The 19,648-nt window shown below is 40.6% G+C and overlaps 1 protein-coding gene across 6 annotated transcripts in view; it reads right to left on the reverse strand.

Annotated features, from left to right (window-relative positions):
* Positions 1–19,648, reverse strand: part of pde4dip (phosphodiesterase 4D interacting protein) — a 120,012-nt gene that overhangs the window by 88,116 nt on the left and 12,248 nt on the right. For 3 of the 6 annotated variants that reach the window (XM_033622644.2, XM_033622642.2, XM_033622643.2), the window contains exons 2-3: positions 16,668–16,720; positions 13,069–13,136 (exon numbers count right to left, since the gene is read on the reverse strand). In XM_033622644.2, coding sequence (XP_033478535.1) covers positions 13,069–13,136; positions 16,668–16,674 — 75 coding nt within the window. In that variant the 5' untranslated portion in view covers positions 16,675–16,720. Of the gene's footprint in view, positions 1–13,068; positions 13,137–16,663; positions 16,721–19,648 lie in introns of all 6 variants that reach the window. The other 3 variants (XM_033622646.2, XM_033622649.2, XM_078169054.1) reach the window with 2 other exon arrangements.

Here is a 19,648-nt window from a genome sequence, read left to right on the forward strand (position 1 = left end):
CCATTCAAAGCATATAAATGCAAACTATATAAGAAAAAATATTGCAAATGGGCAGACAGCAGTAATATATTATATAAATAATAAAAGAGAACACATCTTATAAAATAAAGGTTTTCCCTGATGAAGTCATTCTGTGTTCAGTGCCTGTATGGCATACGGAATAAAAGATTTTTTATATATGTTCCGGCTAGCTCTTAGGACCGTAAATCAACCCTAAAACTCTGAGTGTACTGACGCATCTGTAATTCTGTGTTTGGCCTTCCTGTGCACCACACTGTTGAATATCTAAATTCCCTTATGTCAGAATATAGTGTATGAACATCATGTGACATTTACACAAAGTTATGAGAAAGTAAATCGCTGGTGATGGGTATGATGAGGCATCAATGGTTTATTTTACTGAGCTTGAAAAGTCAAATAAGATCAGACCACTGTTACTAAACAAAAGTGCACGGAAAAACCTTATATCTCCTATTGTATCTTCATTATTTTGTGACGATGACATGCTCTAAGTGCTGTCATGTGATGTATGACAGAGGGACACTGAATGTGTGGTTGTGTGTCTTATTGCTTGCACACATACCAGAGATGTTAGAGCAAATGTGATTAAGAAAAGCAATTGTCATACTCTATCAGGCCATTGAGAACAGGTCTATGTTTGTTTGTACATGTGTGTGTGTGTGTGTGTGTGTGTGTGTGTGTGTTTGAGATAACTAACTTGAGCGGGAGCAGAGCTGCCGGTTGGCTGATCTGAAAGCTGAGCTGCTGTGTATCGATCTTCAGCCTGTCTGAGTGCTGCTGCGGTGAAAACTGACTCCTGTGCTGTCAGCACGTCCATTAACGCTCATCAGCTCATCCACCGGATACACTACAAAAAATGCACCCTACACCCTCATGCCACATTCACCCAAAAACCTGCCTCCTACTCATGCCATTAAAGTAAGGGATGAGCCACAAAGCTCTTTTCCCATATACTTTGTACTATTCCTTAAACATTTCCCACTCTCGTGCCTTGATCAGAGCAGTGCCTGAAGTTGCTTCTGGTCATAAGTCATGTGACTTGTTATGCAAGAAACAAAGATCACCCTAAATAACCTTATTAAAGGAAAGTAGCAGGAAGAATGCTGCAGGCCAGACAGTGAGTGCCACGATAGGTAAAAAGTTAAACTCAGAAATGTTTGATTAAAAACATCATCATTTTCATGTTTTAGTGTAGTTAATATTTAAAAAAGAATGCAGGTATTAAAGCTAGATATAGACATATTGAATCCAAGCACCTGATATTCCACTGACAAGACTCAGATTTAACTGAAGATTTTTTGCAGTGTAGGTCGGTAAGGGCACAGACAGACATCCTTGCATCAATATCTATTCTTACTGGGAGATTTGAGAGACCCAGAGTGGAGGAAATTTGTATCATACTTCAATATCAGTGAACTGTGTGGGTATGGATGGTGTTTCCTGGAATAAAGAGAACAGACTGAATATATCTGCTCTTACAAAGCTGCACAGCTTCTGTTTCCTGTTCTGTTCTCCTTTGCTACAGCACATCTAAAGCCCCTTCCTTGCTCAAAGCTGTTATTTTTATGAAAGACACTAACCAAAACTCATTCAATCTCTTATTCTGTTCTGTTTTACTCCGCCCCGACTCCCCAGGCCAGTTGTCTGTTTTCTTTACTGCTCCACTCTCTCAGTTCAGGCCACGTGGCCAAATTATAAACTCGTGATGCTTCATCAGAGCTGCCCTATTAAAGTCTGTGGCTTCCCAAAACTCTGTTTGACCCCAAACTCATCTGCTCATCCACCACATTTGTTTCCTCTCTCTCTCTTTCCAAACTCTCTTCTATCCCTTCATGTTCATCAGTATTGTCTTAAAAATAGGAGCAGTGTTTTTAATTACAGAATTTATTAAAATGATATTTCCCATCATTTTGAATTAGCCTATGTACATTCACCTTCACCAATAGTTTCCAACAACGGAGCAATCTTTTAAGATTTAGCTTCCGTTAGATTAAGCTTGGTAAATACTAGGCCTGCAATACATTTCAAAAGTGTTGTCAGACATGCAGGTATGTTCCACAGTTGAAAATTACATAGCGAAGTAGAAGATTATGGTTTTTGCTTGCTGTGCAATACAGTTTTTCTTCCATACATATTTTTGCTGGAAAACTCACCTTGCAGTGTTGCATAAAATCTGCCTTGAATGCTCTAAGAACAATGCCCAAACAGCAGCCCAGACAGTTACTTGAAAACACACATAGCGACCACCGAGCAACACCGATGGTCGGGACAGTTCCCCCCAAAATACAAAATATATATAGTTCCTCTAATCTAGATTGTTTCAGTGTGAGTTGCAGAGTGCTGGAGATATCAGCTGTAGAGATGTCTGCCATGGAATTAGATGGCACTCAGCTTGTGGTGCTCAAAGCGCCAAAGAAATACATTTAAAATCAAGCAGAATGAAGCATGCATTTACTGCTAGCTCACCTAGCACCACTGAGCTTGCTAACGTTACAGCCTGCACTGTTCGGAGCACGAGCCTCTTGTCCATGAGTAGATGCACGCTTCCTTCTGCACAGTAATATGGTTGGTGGATGTAGTTCGGTGGGAAGAAAATAGTTTCTACATGGAACTGCTCACAACAAGGTCTGTAGATTATCCAGTTCCATTACACTGGAGAGAAGGCAGACATCTCAACGGCTGACATCTCCAACACTCGATAACTCACACCAAAACAATCTAGCTTGATAAATAGCAATACAGGTAAGAGGAAAAATATGTATCTTTGATTTGGGGGTGAACTGTCCCTTTATCAACTACTCTGAAAACCATAGTTATAACTGGGAACACCTTGCAGCCACCTAGTGTTAACAGTTGTCCCCAAACCCATGGGGACCACTGGTAATCTAATGAGCATGTACTGCTAATGTTAGGCTACATGTCACTTCAGAAAAAGATCCAAAGGCGGAGCAGTAGGCAGGTGGATTTAACAAAAAGCGAGCTTTAATGAAGCTGATGAAAACAACCAAAAACAGGCAGGCAAAATTCAAAGTACAAAAGAAAGAAGAGCCAAAACTAAACTGGTAAAAAACAAAAAAAACAGGATGGCACCATGAACACAGGGATGAACACAGGCAAACTGACAACTGAATGGGGGGAACACTGAACTTTAAATATACAAGGACTGATTACTAAGTGAAATAAGCCACAGGTGAAACACATGAGGTAATCAACAAAGGTGGGAAAACTCAGGAAGTAAAAGCATCACTAAACACAATGAGAAGACATTTCAAAATAAAACAGGAACTGGACACAACTGAACCAGGAAACAAACTAAAGATGGATGAGTGCCTGAAGCAAGGACAACACAAACACGAAAACCCCCAAACAATGTCCACAAGATGACAGGACATAAACAAAAACCCAGGATCATGGCAGCTAACAACTACCTACTGTACACAACACACTTGTAACTGCCTAGCAACAATTTAGCATCTGACAAAGACAAAACATTGGAACATGACACGAGAGACCGCTCTTTCTTTCCGTCTCAAACCTCCATTCACCATTTGGGGTTATCACAGTTATGGAAAAGCTGGAAAATTCATGAAATTTTACAAACACATTTTTAAGCCATTAGTAAAACCACTGAAAGTTTTGGAGAAGTCATGGAATTTTGTTAAGTGTAATATAATAACTGCAACAGTAATCTTCTGTGGATAAAATTCCATATATATATATATATGTAGCATAACGGCAAATTTTATTTTCTGTAGCTGGTAATGTAACATAGCTGTGGGCTGTGTGACGTTTTCTTTACCATCATGTACATTTTACACATCATCTTCTTCTCCCTGCATTCCATCTCTCCTTACATGTGTCTCAGCTAATTATGTTTGAATGTAAAGTTGCATTGACCTTTCAAATGTTTAAAAAGACATCACATTGACTTTGCCTGTACTTTGAAGTATTTCAAGTTAATATATCTAAATATTAGATATTGGAAAAGGTTGCTATATAATTTTCATGTAATAATTAACATTTTGATAAAAGTGCTGTATAGTTTTGTCTGTGTTATATGTTGCAAATGGTCATGGGAACTTTACTATGGGTCCTTGGGAAACCATTGAATCGTTTTAAAACTCTGTCCATAAAAATGTATAGGAACCCTTAACATTGTTTTGATCATGATTATTCCTGAAACTTAACTAAGCAGTTATTATTTTAACCATGACCACAAACTTCCCCTAATTTTAATAAAGTTCTTCTTAGATGTCTTCTTTGAACCCACACCTTGATCTTTCCCTTAACATCTGGCTGATAGGGGCATCAGATCTGAATATGTTTCTGTGTGGATTCCATCTTTCTGTCTTTCTATCTCAATGTTTAATTTGGAGGACTTGTTAAAAAATGTACAGTGGTAGCAAATGTGCACGAAAACCACTAAACACTGGAACATGCACAAAGCAAAAACCACATTTAAAATCTCTTTAAAATCTGATATTAATGATTATTATTATAACAGACTGGTTGAAAAACGTGACCTTAAATTGGCTGGTGTGTTGATAAGTTACACAGTTTCCAGTATGAGGTAACACAACCTTTTACACATCGGATAAACCCTCCAGCTAAATCCAGACAACTTTCCAGCTGATTATGACATTTAAACATTGTACTAAATGACAGAGCAGCCATGAAGTAAATATTCAGCATCATCTGTCTTTATCCAGTGTCGCTGCTCCTGTGTTCCAAGTGTTGCCGTGCAGAGCTGGAGATATCAGCTACATGAAGCAATGAATCAAAGCCAACAGCTTGAGGGTTGAACACACACACATGCACGCACAGTATTCTGACCTATTTTCAAATGCCACAACAAAAACTAGGGGAGCACAAGAAGCGAGGAGGAGATAAAAGACTGTGGAGATAAAGGGAATTAAAAGAAATGTGCCATTTTAATCACATGCTCACTTCAGCCCTGCTGTCAGCTGCAGGATCGGGTGTTCTTTCTGCGTTTTGGTCTCTATACAATACTGAATACGCTCCATTACTGCCACTCTGGTAATGGTAATCCAACTCTGACAGACCTTTCATAGCGTATGTGGCTTTTTTAGAAGTGAACACTGAGACCGAGGGCAAAATAACAGATTAACAGCCCTAATTTGTCCTGAGGTTTTAATGGCCAAAATTATACGCAATCCTCCCCCTTCTTCTATCAATCTAAGTGTCTCTGTGGTCGGTTTGAATTCACATTTATAGGCAGCCATGTGCTTTCAATTTCTCCTGCGGACTAATAAAGGCCATTTGAGAAAGGGGCATTTTGATTGGGTGATTTTTCCTTTTTTTTGAAAACCTCAGGGCTGCAGAGCGTGGATGTTTGACAGTTACAAACGCGGCTCTGGCAGGTTCATGTTTCTTCCAACCAGCCTGGTGGAGGATTGATTCTTTAAACTGACGCAAATGTGGAGAGAGGACAAACTGTACACACACACACACACACACACACACAGAGCCATAACCTGTATTCAATAATCCAGACTGCTCTATTAAGATGAGAGGACCAACATACGCTACTACTGTCAGAAAAACTTAATGTAAAACTACAGTGGCAAAGGAAGGTCAACAAACTTTAATCTGCTCCATCAGAATGTGGAACATTTTCAGACAAGACCCTGACTGTTATGTCTCGGCTCGATATTGAAAATCAGTTGTTTCCTTTTGTTATAGTTTGAGAATCTGAACTGTAAATACTCTGGCCCCGCTGATGGAAATCAGATAAATCACATTGTGAACTGTGGCTTGAAAATCTCACAGTGCAGGTTTAATATTGTTTCCTGTCAGTTTTCTCTCTTTCCAAATTTAAAGCACAGTCACATCGTGTTTGTGTTTTAGGTTTTAAAAGCCCTGTTTTTCACTGGATTAGTTTTGCCTGGGGAATTCAGGTGCCACATCTGTGTTTTGTGACACATTCTCACAGGAGAAAAGGTGCAGATATGACTAAGACCTAACATCCTCCTCACAGTCAAACAACCACATCCAGTTGAAAGCTAGAAGCATCTCTTGAATTTGCACACCAAATGCTCTGAAAACTTAAATTAACAGCTTCCAATGCAGCCTCCACAATACTTGATCTAAAAGAGGGGGAAAGAAGTGCAAAACTTCCAAGGAGTTCTTGCAAAGTGGAATTTGTATTTCAAAGGTTACGGACATGGAACATTTGTTGGAGACAGACAGACTCTGCAATGGCAGAGGTTCATAAATACAGTCATCATCTGCTTTGCAAGGAATTCCCAGAGTCTTTCACAATATAGTGCGCCAAAATGTCATCACCCACTCTTGTCAATTCACAAAGAATAGTGGTGCCGATCCCTGACATGACACAATTATAATTTTTAGTGGGAACATTGTTGAGGATGCAAACTTAGTGGGTGATTGCGAAACCTTATAGGTACCTTTTGGGCAGGAAAAAAAACAATGTCAGGTGTTTGTACAGTGAGACATTTCTCACAATAAAGTTAATAAAAAAGACTACATAAAATCAAAAACGACCCAGGGGCAGGTGCACTATTCAACAGCAGTGTGCTCAGTGCTGCTGAGGCTAGACTGAAGCTACACAGTATTATAGAAAAACTAATGATGTGGTTTTATTACTTAAAGGTCCAGTGTGAAGGATTTAGAGGCATCTATTGACAGAAACAGTATATAATATTCAGCCATAAGCCATGCTATATGAAGCAGATCCTCTTCTACAAAGTCTGCCATGTTGTGCTACAGTATCCCTGGATGGACAAATCAAACACTGGCTCTAGATACAGCCATTTGCGTTTTAACATTTTCTCATTGGCTACTGTAGCTGTCCTACTCCCTTGGCACACAGGAAGAGTTTCAGATCTGCTTCCTCATCACTAGATGTATGAGTGGATTGTAAGACAATGGGCCCCTGGGCACAGATATGCTAAAGGCCCTTACAACTCTCCTATAAAGGGGTTAAGTCACACAGACTTTGAGGTGGTTTTGCCTTTTTTTTTGGTGATTTGTGGCTGTTTGAGGGACTTTTTGTATCTTATTTGGTCATTTTATGTCTCTTTATGTTTGTTTTGACCTTTCTGTAGTTATTTTGTGTCTCTTTGCAGTTTCTTTGCATCTCTTTGTGGTCAATTTAAGTGGCAAAGGCCAGGGGGCCCTCTGACACTTTGGGCCCCCCTGATAGGGGCTTCAGAGAGTTTCCACTATTTTTTACAATAAGTTTATTCTTTCAACTGACTCATTAATTTTAATTAGTTATAGCACTTATTAAAGTGCCATAGTTAAAAAAAATGCAAACAAAACCATCCATGCTTTTCAAGAGCCCCCTTCTCATTGGGCCCCTGAGTAATCAGTCCCACTTTTCCCCCAAATACAATGCCCCTGGTCAGTGAGTGTTAAAGAAATCCTGCATTATGTTTATTTATTTATTTAGTTAGTTAGTTATTTGCTGTTTTAAAATGCCTGAAGATGTTTTTTCCACATTAAAAGTTTCTAAGAAGATTATCTACCAACTGGTATGTTTGTGTTTTCAACACTGACCTCATGACATTTTTTATGAACACCTAAACAAACAAAATGTCTGAATTCCGAGATGTTAATCCAGGATAAGGGCTATTAGACTCAGCTTGTAAAATAGTCACAGTGCTTGAAAGACACTAGCTTGTGAGCTAATGAGCTGTGTGTGTGTGCGTGGTATTCGTGCAGACTTTCAAATGAATCTGTCACTATGCAACAAGAAAATAACTTCAAACAAAGCTCAGACACGATTTCCATTATGAATGAGGTTAGAAAAGCAGGTTTCATGCCTCTGTACTGTAGGATGTCAAGCTGCAGTAAAATACAAGGACATTAGTGGCTGTATCAAAGGTGGGAAAAAACATCCCAACATGTAAAAACGCTGCAACATTCTTTGGACCACTGAGCAGCAATAATTTAAAGAATGATTTGTGGTAAATGGTGTGAAACGTGTAAAAACACTGGTCTGTTGCTTTATAAAGGATTTTTGCAGGTCTGCAACACATCGTCTGTAATTCAAACACACAACATCAGCAATCTCAGTCCATTTCCCATCATCCCTCCATACAAAGCCGGTGTTTAGGTTGCCTCCCAGTCTGCCGTCTGTGCTGTACGTCTGCATATAGCATGACTCATCCCTTCATCCCTCAGTGGGATAGTCAGAGGAAAACTTCAAAGAAAACCTGCCCGCACACTAAATTGTAGCCTCCAACCAGCAAGCTTAAAGTTCAGCTTTCTGCCTCTGCTCGTATGGCTGCAGGGGAAATATTTCTTCATTCTGAAAATACAAAACTTTATTCTTCAAGCTTTTATACCAGTTCAAGATGCATTTTACCCACTTAAAGGGACTTTATACAACATTCAGAACATTAATATAGCAGCAAACAACTTTTTGCTATAGTGGAATGACTGCTTCCTGAGCAGAGAAAGGAAAAAATGAAATGGATCAAATCTGTGTGTGTTGTAATCCGAGCTTCTCTGTTCTTTGTTTTAATGGTCTGGCCATGCATGCATGTTAGTGCATATGAGTCCCTGTACGTTTATCCCTCTTACATTGTTTTTTTTTTTCTGTGCATGTTCCACCTAGTATGTGACAAGATTGGAAAAACAATTGCACATCCCACTGGCTAGCTACTCACCACTGTGCCACTTTGGCGCAGAAGCATAATGCTCACCATTCTCACCCAGGCTAACACTGCAGGTTCTGTCAGCTCTGGACCAGGCTCTTAGGGCTCATTCATAATTTCTGCATCTGTGAGGGCCTACTTTGGGCTGCATGGTGTAAATGTTGTCATCTACCAGTGGCAGCTGCTGGTCTTTCAAACAGGGGAAGCTCACTTTAAGTTTACATCATAAAAGTTGTCATATTGTAGCGAGGCAGTAACTTATATAAGGAGCATTTAATTGAAGCTGTTTTTCAACCACACTCATGCCATAGAACCACAGAGAAACACAACTCAAAGATTTTCAGATGGGTGAAAAGACCTGTTACTTTTCCCCATCCTTTGCACCAAATCAATCTGAGGTGTTGATCTGCCCTGCTGTTTAACTCTAAGTTTCTCCTCGTAAGGAAGACTATCAAATGGCTTCGCCAAAATCCGGTCGACTATATTCAAATTGTCTGCCATTATGTGCAGCTTGCTAGCTCGCTTGCTAGCTGGGACTGCTGCGCGAGGCTAGTGTGACCGCCTGTGAGTGCTTTGGGATGGTGGAGGGGCTCACAGCAGCACCCGCTGCTCGTTGGGGACAACTGCAGAGCGACAGAAGTCAGAGTCTCCAAACACGAGTACAGTCTCCAATAACACCAGAAAAAGATGCTAGATTTGTCGCTAGTCATTTTTAACAAAGAAAAAGTCACTAAGAGGATTGGAAAAGTCTCCAGATCAGCTCGGAACAACGGAATGAAACTTGAAAAACGCTCCGGTGGTGGTTTATATTTCAAGATCGCTGATTCGCTCATTTCGTTGTCAATCAAAAAGGGATTCAGCCTCAGACAGATCATCCAATCATCATGCAGAAGCCCAGCGTCCAGGCCAGCCGAGGCCAGCCCACTGCCCCATAGACCCCCAGAGACGCTGAGCGTCCGATGGGCGGGACAAAACCGAGCATTTATCCAATGACTGTCTAGTTTCGCTGCAGTGGAACAACCCACTCTATGCTTCCCCGTTGAAGTCTTTGGATGCTGAGCTTCCACTGTTTAATGCACTGTGACACTACGGGAATGAATGAGAAGAAAGTCGCGTCAGTGACCTGTGATAAGTAGCTGATTCTGAACAAAAGTTGAACGCATTCTAGCGCATATTTAGTCAATGAAATGTAAACACAACAGTACATATTTGACCACTTATTTTTTGACATTTTAGGGGAAGCTGAGATTCCCTTGCAGTCTTAGAGCAATCGCCACTGTCATCTACCCATGTCCACGAAGGTCCATGCAAGCGCCTTTGCAGCCCTCTGTGTCTTTTTCAACCCTCAGACTGTATGCATACCAAGCACACCAAAAACAAATGCTCCAATTACAATTTACCATCTCTTTGTCCTCGCTCCAGTCCAGTCCACAAAACCTTGCTAAAGCTAGCTGGGTCAGCTACACCATGGAAAAGTTGGACATTCAACAGATATTCACTCTGGACCTATCAGCATCGTGGCAGTAGGAGGACGTAAGCTCACCTCCCAGCCCTCTGTTTACTGCTGGGGGCTGACGCAGACCCGCAGTTGTACTATTAATGGCACTGCGAGTGCATTTGTATGTCCGCAGCTGTCTGCAGATGTTCGATGCGGAAGGTATGTCTGAGCCTTTAATCCCAGATATGCTCTGAATGTTGCCTATAGCACCTTTAAAACTATCCACATTGTTTTTAATGTATAAATCATCATAGTAAAATATCACACAAACCAAGCCAGGGACGTTCTCCACAATTAAACAGTTATTAAAATGTCACAACTGTCCAGGTTGAAAAAACCAGTCAAGTCCATTCAAGCATAAAAAATGTGCAATACCAGCACAGTTGCATATGGCACACTGTACCGGCTGATTTACATTAACAGCAGGTTACCACATGTGGGAGTAAATCATTTTTCCTCAGCAGCTCTGCCATCTTTACTGTAGTCTCAAAATGATGTATGGTATATCTCAATGCTGCAGAAAGAAATGTGGAAAGTTACGGATTTTAGCTTTATATACACATGCAACAACTAAAACCAAAATCCTAAACCTATTTTTGAGTAACATGTCAGAACATTATGATTCAAAGGTCAAATTATATCATGTCTGCAGGCCAAGGCCTTAATTTTCTCCCATATGTATTACTTGTGGGTGACAAGTCTTTATCTAAACAGTATGCTATAATACAGGTTTCTCAACTTTCTGGCTTGTAACTCCTTAAAATGAAGCTTTCTGCAACCCCTCACTGCAGGTTGCATGCATCTTTGGCAGAGGTGTTGTGGTGAGTATGCACAGGTACATAGCCCCTCTGGACAGGGGGATTTATTATACACCTACATAAAAAATAGCGAGAGATACAGATCAGTGTCCATCTTGTAGAGAAAGGCTGTAGCCACTCTGCAGCAATACAACAGGTCCTTATTTGGTTAGTAGGCACTGAGCAAACCCTTAAGGACATTCACATACTGTTTATAGACCAAGCCAAAGTTTGCAAAGGAGGAGTTAAAGTGGAGTAAAATGAGGTGTGATGCAAAGCCTTTAAAATATTTCCCCTTTATTCTATAAATTGCCACCTGTTTAAAAAACCAGAATGGCCTTTAGGTGAAAAAATACTGTCTGTTGTTTTCCTGCCGCTGCTTTCTGTGTCTCAGAATCAATCAGGCAGTTTGTTCTACAGGAACAAGTGGATTTGATCTCATCCTGCTGGAGTTTCATATTTCATATCATTTGACCTTTTCCCCAATACAACCCAAACTCTCCACATTAATTCAGCATTACTAAAACCAGCGCCTCCCTCCTCCATAGCTCTGTCCTTCACTAAAAGGGGAACAGGGTAATTGCAGCAAGCACCTCCAGAGTTATATCAGATCCATAATGCATCTGGCAAAGCTCCCAGAATCCATTACTCTGGCTCAGAACAAGGGGGAAAACTACGCCTCTCATCCTCTCTGTTAAAACCAAGCAGACGTTATTTAGCTGGCTTGTCACACAGAATGCTTGATTCCAACTTCTGAAAATATGTCTGCATATGTGGGTTTCATTTATGTATTCATATATCTCCTTTTTATGTTTGATTCTGTCTTTGTGAAAGCCATTAGCTTTGATCATATTTACTACCAGCCATACACACAGCAGTATGGAGACTTTTGAAATAGCTGTTTAGTTGTCAAAAGGAAATGATGTCATACATGTGTTTTTCAATTTCAGACTATAGTTCTACTGAAGTGTGTGTCCACACTAAAACAACAAAACTGCAGAAAAATGCTTTAAATTTCCTCTTTTTCTGGTCTTTTAGGGGTAAAGGCTGTTAGGAAACAACCTAATGGTCCAATCATAGCCATGATATAGAGCAGTCTGATGAACAGCACAGTAAATCTGTCCAATAACACAACACAGATGTCGTCATTGACATCTCTTTCTGTTTCTGTCGTCAGATGGCTGTAATGCAATCGTGGGTCATAAATGCCATCCAGTAACTAAGGGAAACAGTAATCAAGGCGCAATTTTCTAGTGCAGTTAAATAACTGAAACAGAAAAATATAAGTCAGCGACATTTCTGAAAGGTTGACATATAAATAAATCCATTTGAACGAGCACTTTTGGAACAGCTCAATAACCACTGTTGACAGAGGGACAACCTGAAGTCAGCACAGTTTTAATGTGATCATTTTTCCATCCATTGTTCGCTGTAACCCACTGTGCCCTGGCCTTCAGTCGATCATATCCACTGACAACAACTACTGTAATGTGACCAGACAGGCTTTGAATTAAAGCAGAGCTCTTCAGCTGTAAAACACATCTTTCCATTTAAACATAGACCTCTAAATATGGACTGTGCAGCTGTATTACTGTATATGGGAAATATGTATATCAGATAGGGATTTGGTATTGGCAGATACTTGATGTTTAATGACCTGGATCAGGACCAGGGGCAAAAGGAGGAAAATCTGGAGTTGCAACATCCTTATTATCCATGTATGTGTGTACATAATGAGAGAAACAGTGTTACAGCATCTATAAGAGACACAATAACTGTGGAGAGTTAGCGTGAAAGGAGGAGAATCCTTGACTCACGCAGAGTTTAAGTTGCCACATCATCTTCCCAAACATACCTACATAGTGATTACCACAGAGCAGAAACAAGCCTGGACATCTCTGACACACAGCACTACGTCAATGGAACATCATTTCCACAAAAGTTTTTTTCAAGCAGCTCTTTTAGTTTATGTTGCAATAACTTATTTAGCCAGCACCTCTTCTCATCACATGAGAACTGCAGCATCAAACTCTTAGACCTTATCACACTGCGTGCATCATGTGACTCTCAAGGTGAGACCACAGCTTAAATCAGAGCACATCCTTACCTGTTCAAACTCTCTGAGGCTGTGCATCTGTACTGGTGGGCCTTTGTCCGTTTCATCACATGAGAAATCTGCACGGATAGAAAAAGGAAGGAGATCATTTCAAGATATTTTTAAAGGCAATACTGAAACAACCTGTAACTTTGGCTTCCCATGGCATGGGTTTTTAAGAACTTTGTGATGCTTTGTTATAAGGTTCTTCCTTTTGTTTCCACTGTATTTTACAAACTAGGATAATTCAGATATATGTCATTAACAGCAGAGTGGTTCATGTCGCTTTTACATGCTGTTTGATAGGAGAGTGATTGTGGGACAGGCAACAATGAAAAAAGTATTGTTATAAAATAGGGCTGCAAGATACGAGGAGAATATGAGATAACGCTGTTGAATATTGTGATAAATATATTACTTGCAACATATTTAGGTGTATTCATTTTACATATCTGTGCTTATGCCACGTTGTCTCTTCTGTATCCAAAATATTGCCAGATGGCTAACTTTTTTAAGCACCAGTTCCTTTCTGGCACTCATACTTTTGTCTGCACTCATCTTGTCACAATTTCCTCCTTCAACCATGCAGAGTAAAACAGCAGCACTAATCTAATAATCCTCACTTGCATGTGTGCAGATTCTGACCAGTCAATTCCCTAACGGCAAGGGCTCTGTCTGATTGGCCAGAGAGTTTTCAGCAGACAAAATCATTCCTGCAGAAAGAAAGTAATCTAATACGTTGTTCCTATATTCAAAGTGCAATATCGCAATCTTTTGCAAAGTGTTTGTCGTGCAAGTTGTTCTTTCTTAAATGATTGGTTGTCTTCATCAGTAGAGACATGCATGTTGGTTTGCTTTCAGAATTAGAGGGAGAATAATAAAGTAATCAGTTTCTCAACTTATAAATAATTAACTACAAATTCCTTACATATTCAGGGATTCTGTCATTGCATCTGAATCTGACCTCTGACCCCTGATCTGTGACCATGAAAAAGCCTGATGCAACAGACCCAATAAAGTCATATTGAGGTTGACAGCAGCAGCTGACAACCCAACCTCCACTCAGCCTTTGACAAATTCACATGGTCTTCTTCAGCCAGTAAAAGTTGCTTAAATGTCTTCGAGCTTTAGATATCAATGTTTCTATTATTCCGGGCATGTTTAGTACTTCTCCTGGCTCATAAATGGAGCTTGAAATGTCATTCTAAACTTCCTTGCTGATGAAGGCCATGTGGTTCGGTTGAAAGCCTGAGAAGAAGGTAATATGTGAACCTTGAGTAAAAATTGTTTAGTCAACATATTTTTTTAAATGGAAGATCAGCAGCATTTTCAGAAAAGCAGAGACATAACAAATTTGTCTAGTGGACATTTTCGATAAATGCATTTCATCTGTTAACGACACTATTTAAAAATCCTCATAAATCCTGAGTACCTCCATTTTAAATAGTTCCACTGTTGCTGGGAATCATCAGTCAAACAGAACAGAGCTGAAATATAAACACCCTGGGCTTTCTGAGCTTCATCTCTGAGACGTCCTGATCAGCCTTCGTCTCATTATAACCCTATTAAACCTGAATATATGGGCCGTGTCCACACACACACACACACATACACACACACACACACACACAGAACCGACATGGTATATGCCCGTCCAGCTGAAACACTTCCAGAGGTCTTAAGACGTCTCAAAGTCAAACTTATCGTCTCTAAAAGGCCAGGAGCGTTCCCAGAAAACTCCACACAGGAGGGATTTGTACAATAGTTTGCATTTTATTCCTTTAAAAGCAGGGCCAGTTGGTTCACTGTAGAATAGAGGTGGGGGTGGTGGAGTGCCAGATCCCGAGGGGTGTAATCAAGACAGCTTTGGCAGAGCACAGATTTCTGACGGTTTCTTAAAATTGCTGCACATTAAATATTATTAAAAAGCTGCTCTGTAGCATAAAGGTGGAGGGTATTCTGGATGGAGGCCTGCAGCAGGCCTGGGTACAAAGTCTTACACAACACTGATAATGTATGAATGACGCACTGGTACAACCATGCAAACACACACACACAGTGATACTTTGTGTTACCATACTTGTCAGGACCCTTTATTGAGATAATGTGTTCCCTTTGTCCAAACTAGTGTCAAAAATGTTGATTTATTGATATATATTGATTCAGAATATTTGAAACAGTTTCAATACTCATTTTCCACCACTACTACAGATGCTACTTTCTTGCTCTCTTATCTCTCCAACAGCAAGTTGACACACACATCACTGCAGTCATTCCCCCCCCCCCCCCCCCCCCCAATGCATGTAACAGGCTGAAGTTGACATAGCATACCAGAATGTCAACAACCAAGGCAACCAGGGTACCTTGCATGTCATATGTCGATGTGGAAACTCCATGACCAAATGTCATTTTGTGACAAGGTCAGAGTGAGAATGTGTTGGTTAATCAGTGACCTCTAGAAGGGTTGGCACAGTCGGTGAATTTTTTAACTTTGGGCAGAGCCAGGCTAACCATTTCCACCTGTTTCCAGTCTTTATGCTAAGCTAGACTAAACACATCCCAACTCCAACTTCATAACAAACACATAGACATGAGATTGATATCCACCTGAACATCTCAGAAACAAAGCAAATGAGCATATTTGAACAATTTTAACTCAAGACCAAGGCAGCACAAATCAGACATCAGTAATATGTTATTAAAAATGTCTTATTTTAATAAAAACACTAATTTCACACATAGGAGGTGAAAAGAATTAAATGGGTATCACTTTATTTTTACAGATCCCACAGTTTTGTACAAATTTCCTCTTGCTCCTGAAAAGCATGATGCAATTGCCTTCTAATTATTGGGGAAAGTGCTCCCTTGGTCCTTCCAATAAATGAATTCAGATGAATTGCCAGTGCAACCCAAAGAGTCTTTTAATCTGTAAACAGTAGGCTAGATGAACAATACTAGCATTTACTTGGGTTTGAATACTTCTCTGGCAGTTTTCACACTTATTAAAACTTTATGTTCTTTAAAGAAAGTAGCATGAACCCAAAATAACTAATAAAAAATACTTTATTTCTTGGTCCTTTCTTAAATGTGCAGATAAATGAGAAGGTACTGCTGGTACAAAATATTTTCTAATTCATCTACTATTACTACCAAATTACGCAGTTCTTTTAAGTATATATCTGAGGAGATTACTGTACAAGGCAATAACAGAACCTGTAAAATTAAGAGTTGCCCAAAAAATAATATCAAGAAACATTTTACCTGCTGTACCGTTTAGATGTAGCCAAAGTCATCACAAGTACGAAAGCACACACACCTATTAAAGGGGCGGTGGCTATTACTAACACACTTGGTCATTCATAGACTCACAGTGGCAACACACTGTTGCTCCTAAAAACAGATTATTAGTCAACACGGGAGCATGTATCAGGCCGAGGGCGGTAAATTGTTTTGAGGTGTTAATAATGTTTTCTTCCTGGAAAAATAAACCAGTAAAGTCCACTCAGTGTGACACAACAGACAAAGAACACATTGGTAGAGACATGAATTTTCTACCTATCAACAAAGAGTAAACCATCAGAATATTAGATAAATGTGGGATATGTACTTGCCCATCATAGGTCCGATGCTCTTCGGCCTGGCCCGTTTCTCTGCACCACAGTGCCTGAAACAAGACACAGCTATCAGCCCAGTTCCCTCAGACTCAACAGTCCCATGTGTCTTCACCAGCCACTAACCACACACACTGCTGCTTATTCCTGCAGTGAAACCTGTTTGTCCACACTTATTCTAATGAACCATCTTCCCACCTACAGCATACCCTACCTGCTGGTGTCCCGTCTACGTCACATGTCACTGAAAGTGTGGTAAATTCTCTATAAGCACAGAGGGTCAAAAATAGTCCAGGACGAGCAGTGCTGAGGAGGGGGGGGGGGGGGGGGGGGGGGGGGGGCAGAAGGTTCCCACTGACATGTCAGAGACAGCAGGCAGACTCACACACTGGTGGTGGAAACTGAGTCAGCGCATGCTTTAAGTCACACAGCCATCACTCACCAGCTGAGAAACAGTAAACAAAGACAGAGAGTGGAAGAATCCACAAAATCCTTCCACCAATTGGTCAAGACTTTAACAAACGAAACCCTCTGAGGCTTTCTGAGACTATTTATTGCTCAGAGGTTCACATTAATAGTTAGTCCAGCCAATGAAAAGACTTTACTGGTTAGTAAAGTGAAGGTTTGTTGTTTTTCTGTTGTATATTTTTACCTGAAAGAGAAAAAAAAGCCTGTTTGGCCTCTGAGATTCACTGTCTCAACATGGCTCGAAGTTAGTCAATAAGGAGGATTTTTTTAGGATCAGAGGAATGTGGGCCGGATTTTCTCCCCATTAGCACGTCCTCAGAGCCTTTCATGAATAATCAATGAGCCAGATTAAGCTAAAGCAGATCTTGCCAGGCTGTAAGGGCTTTTTATTAACTTAAGTGAAGATCAGGCAGACGAAGGAGCTTCACATCAGGGTGAGAATGTAATTAGCCCCGAATAACACAGGAATCAAAGGCTTTCAGAGCAATGAGTGGATGCTCTGATTTAACAACATCTTGACCACCTAGGTGTGAGTATGTGTGTGTTTGCCAGTTGTAACTACAAGACCTCCTTGCTGGCCTGAACACTTGTTGATGACAGCTGGAGGAGCACAGAGCTGCATGATATGGTAGTAAATGTGTGAGATAGACGCTGAGTAGACAACAGTGGAGGCCTCTAACAGCAGCTGTGTGTGTTTTGTGAGAACAACATTTGTGCTTTCATGTGACTACATGTCAAACCTCTCCAAATCAGCTCCCTGTTAACTAATGTTTCAACAAGCTAATGCAACTGACACTTGCAACACAAAAGCGTGTAGGTGGTGAACCCACTAAAAACAGAACATAGACTTCTTTCTCATTGCCAGTTGACCAGAGCTGTGTATTATTTTGACAAGGATACCTTTCAGTGTGTGTGGGAAGCCTGTGAAAACTTTACAGTGGTTGAATCTTTTTGTTTATCTCTTGCTTATTCAGTCTCTCTTTCAGACTTGGTGCCAAATTATTTAGATCAATGTTTGAGCACTGCTTGGGCAGAGACGGACAGAATTTTGTGGTGGCACGTCATTGCATTTGGGTACATTCACACGTTCACCCGCGTGTTGTGTTTTCATTAATGCCGATCAGGGCCAGAGCCGATACATGCCTGTGACTAACCTTTACCATTACGTAAAAACACCAGATGTAGCGAGTGTTAGTGGGTTTTTGGTGCAGTGGAAAAGGGGCTCTAAAGTAGGCTGGGATATCTAAAAGGACACTTCATAACTCCCATGAAGTTCAAGGCCTTCAGCAGAAGCAAAGCTAACTTCTTGATCCATGATTTTCCCCTCACATGTCCCATTAAAGTCATTTCTGTGACACAGTTGCACTTAAACGCACCACTAATCACTCATCACTAACCAATCATCCCAGGTAGTCCAGTACTGATGCTTTCTCACGCCCTTCTGTGTGATACAGACACTGAAGACACCCTTGGCGTCTCTGTGAGTAGCACCCTGCAATGTCTATATATGATGCACAACTCTCCTGGTTGAAACATAATGTTATACGTGGTTAATGTTGTCAAGCTGTCGTGGTTTGGTTTAGGCAACAAAAAAACATGTTTTGGGTTAAAATAAGACATAAATACATCCTGGGTATGACATAAGTACATGATGGACAAAAGTTAAGTTAAACAGCAATGACTTTTGGTTTCACATGGAACATGAACAGAGGTCTCCTGGGTGAAAGTCTGAGTTTGTTTAACCCACCCTATGCCGACTCTATTGTGTTTTATACTATAGGTCAGTTGCTCTGTGCGTCAAGTATTGCCATGGATGGGTTTACACTGGAGTTAGCTGAAAGCCCCATGCATCTAATAGAGCCCATTTACACCAGATATTATTGTTTGCCTTGAGTTATCCAATCACAGGTGGACAGCTCTGAGTCTGTCTGTTTACACCTGACATTAGAATGTGTTGCCATGGTTTTTCAGGGGTTTAACAACAGAGTCGAGCCGTTTCGATGTCAGTGTGAGTTTGTTGGAACCATTAAACAGCTGCTGCTGCTGCTGCTGCTGCTGTGTTAGCTCCTGCTAAGTGGGCAGACGTTGAACTGACCACTCACTAGAAGAAGAGTGGCTCCAGAAACAGTCCTTCAGCTCTGCATCCACAACTGCATTAACAAAAGTTGTATTTTCCAATGGGGCTTCAGATAAGCAAGGACATCAGCAGTGTGGTCCAGGACACAAGAATGTGGCCATATGCAGCCCAGACCACCCCCAAATGTGGTCTGACTGACCATATCTTAAAATGCGTTAAGGATTGATTTGATGCATTTACACCTGTAGCCTACTTGGAGCTGTCTGCTTGTGATCTGATCAACCAGGACTCATGTTAATACCTGGTGTTAAAAGGGCTACAGAGGCGCCAGAGGGTGCTTTTGGCATTGGTATCACATGGACATGAAAAAGTGTCAGGAGCCTATTCAACAACCTGGGAATGAGAACAGGCTGGATCAGATGTAAGTGTTCCTAAT

Source organism: Epinephelus lanceolatus, chromosome 6, assembly GCF_041903045.1.
Source record: "Epinephelus lanceolatus isolate andai-2023 chromosome 6, ASM4190304v1, whole genome shotgun sequence".
NCBI classification, from domain to species: domain Eukaryota; kingdom Metazoa; phylum Chordata; class Actinopteri; order Perciformes; family Serranidae; genus Epinephelus; species Epinephelus lanceolatus.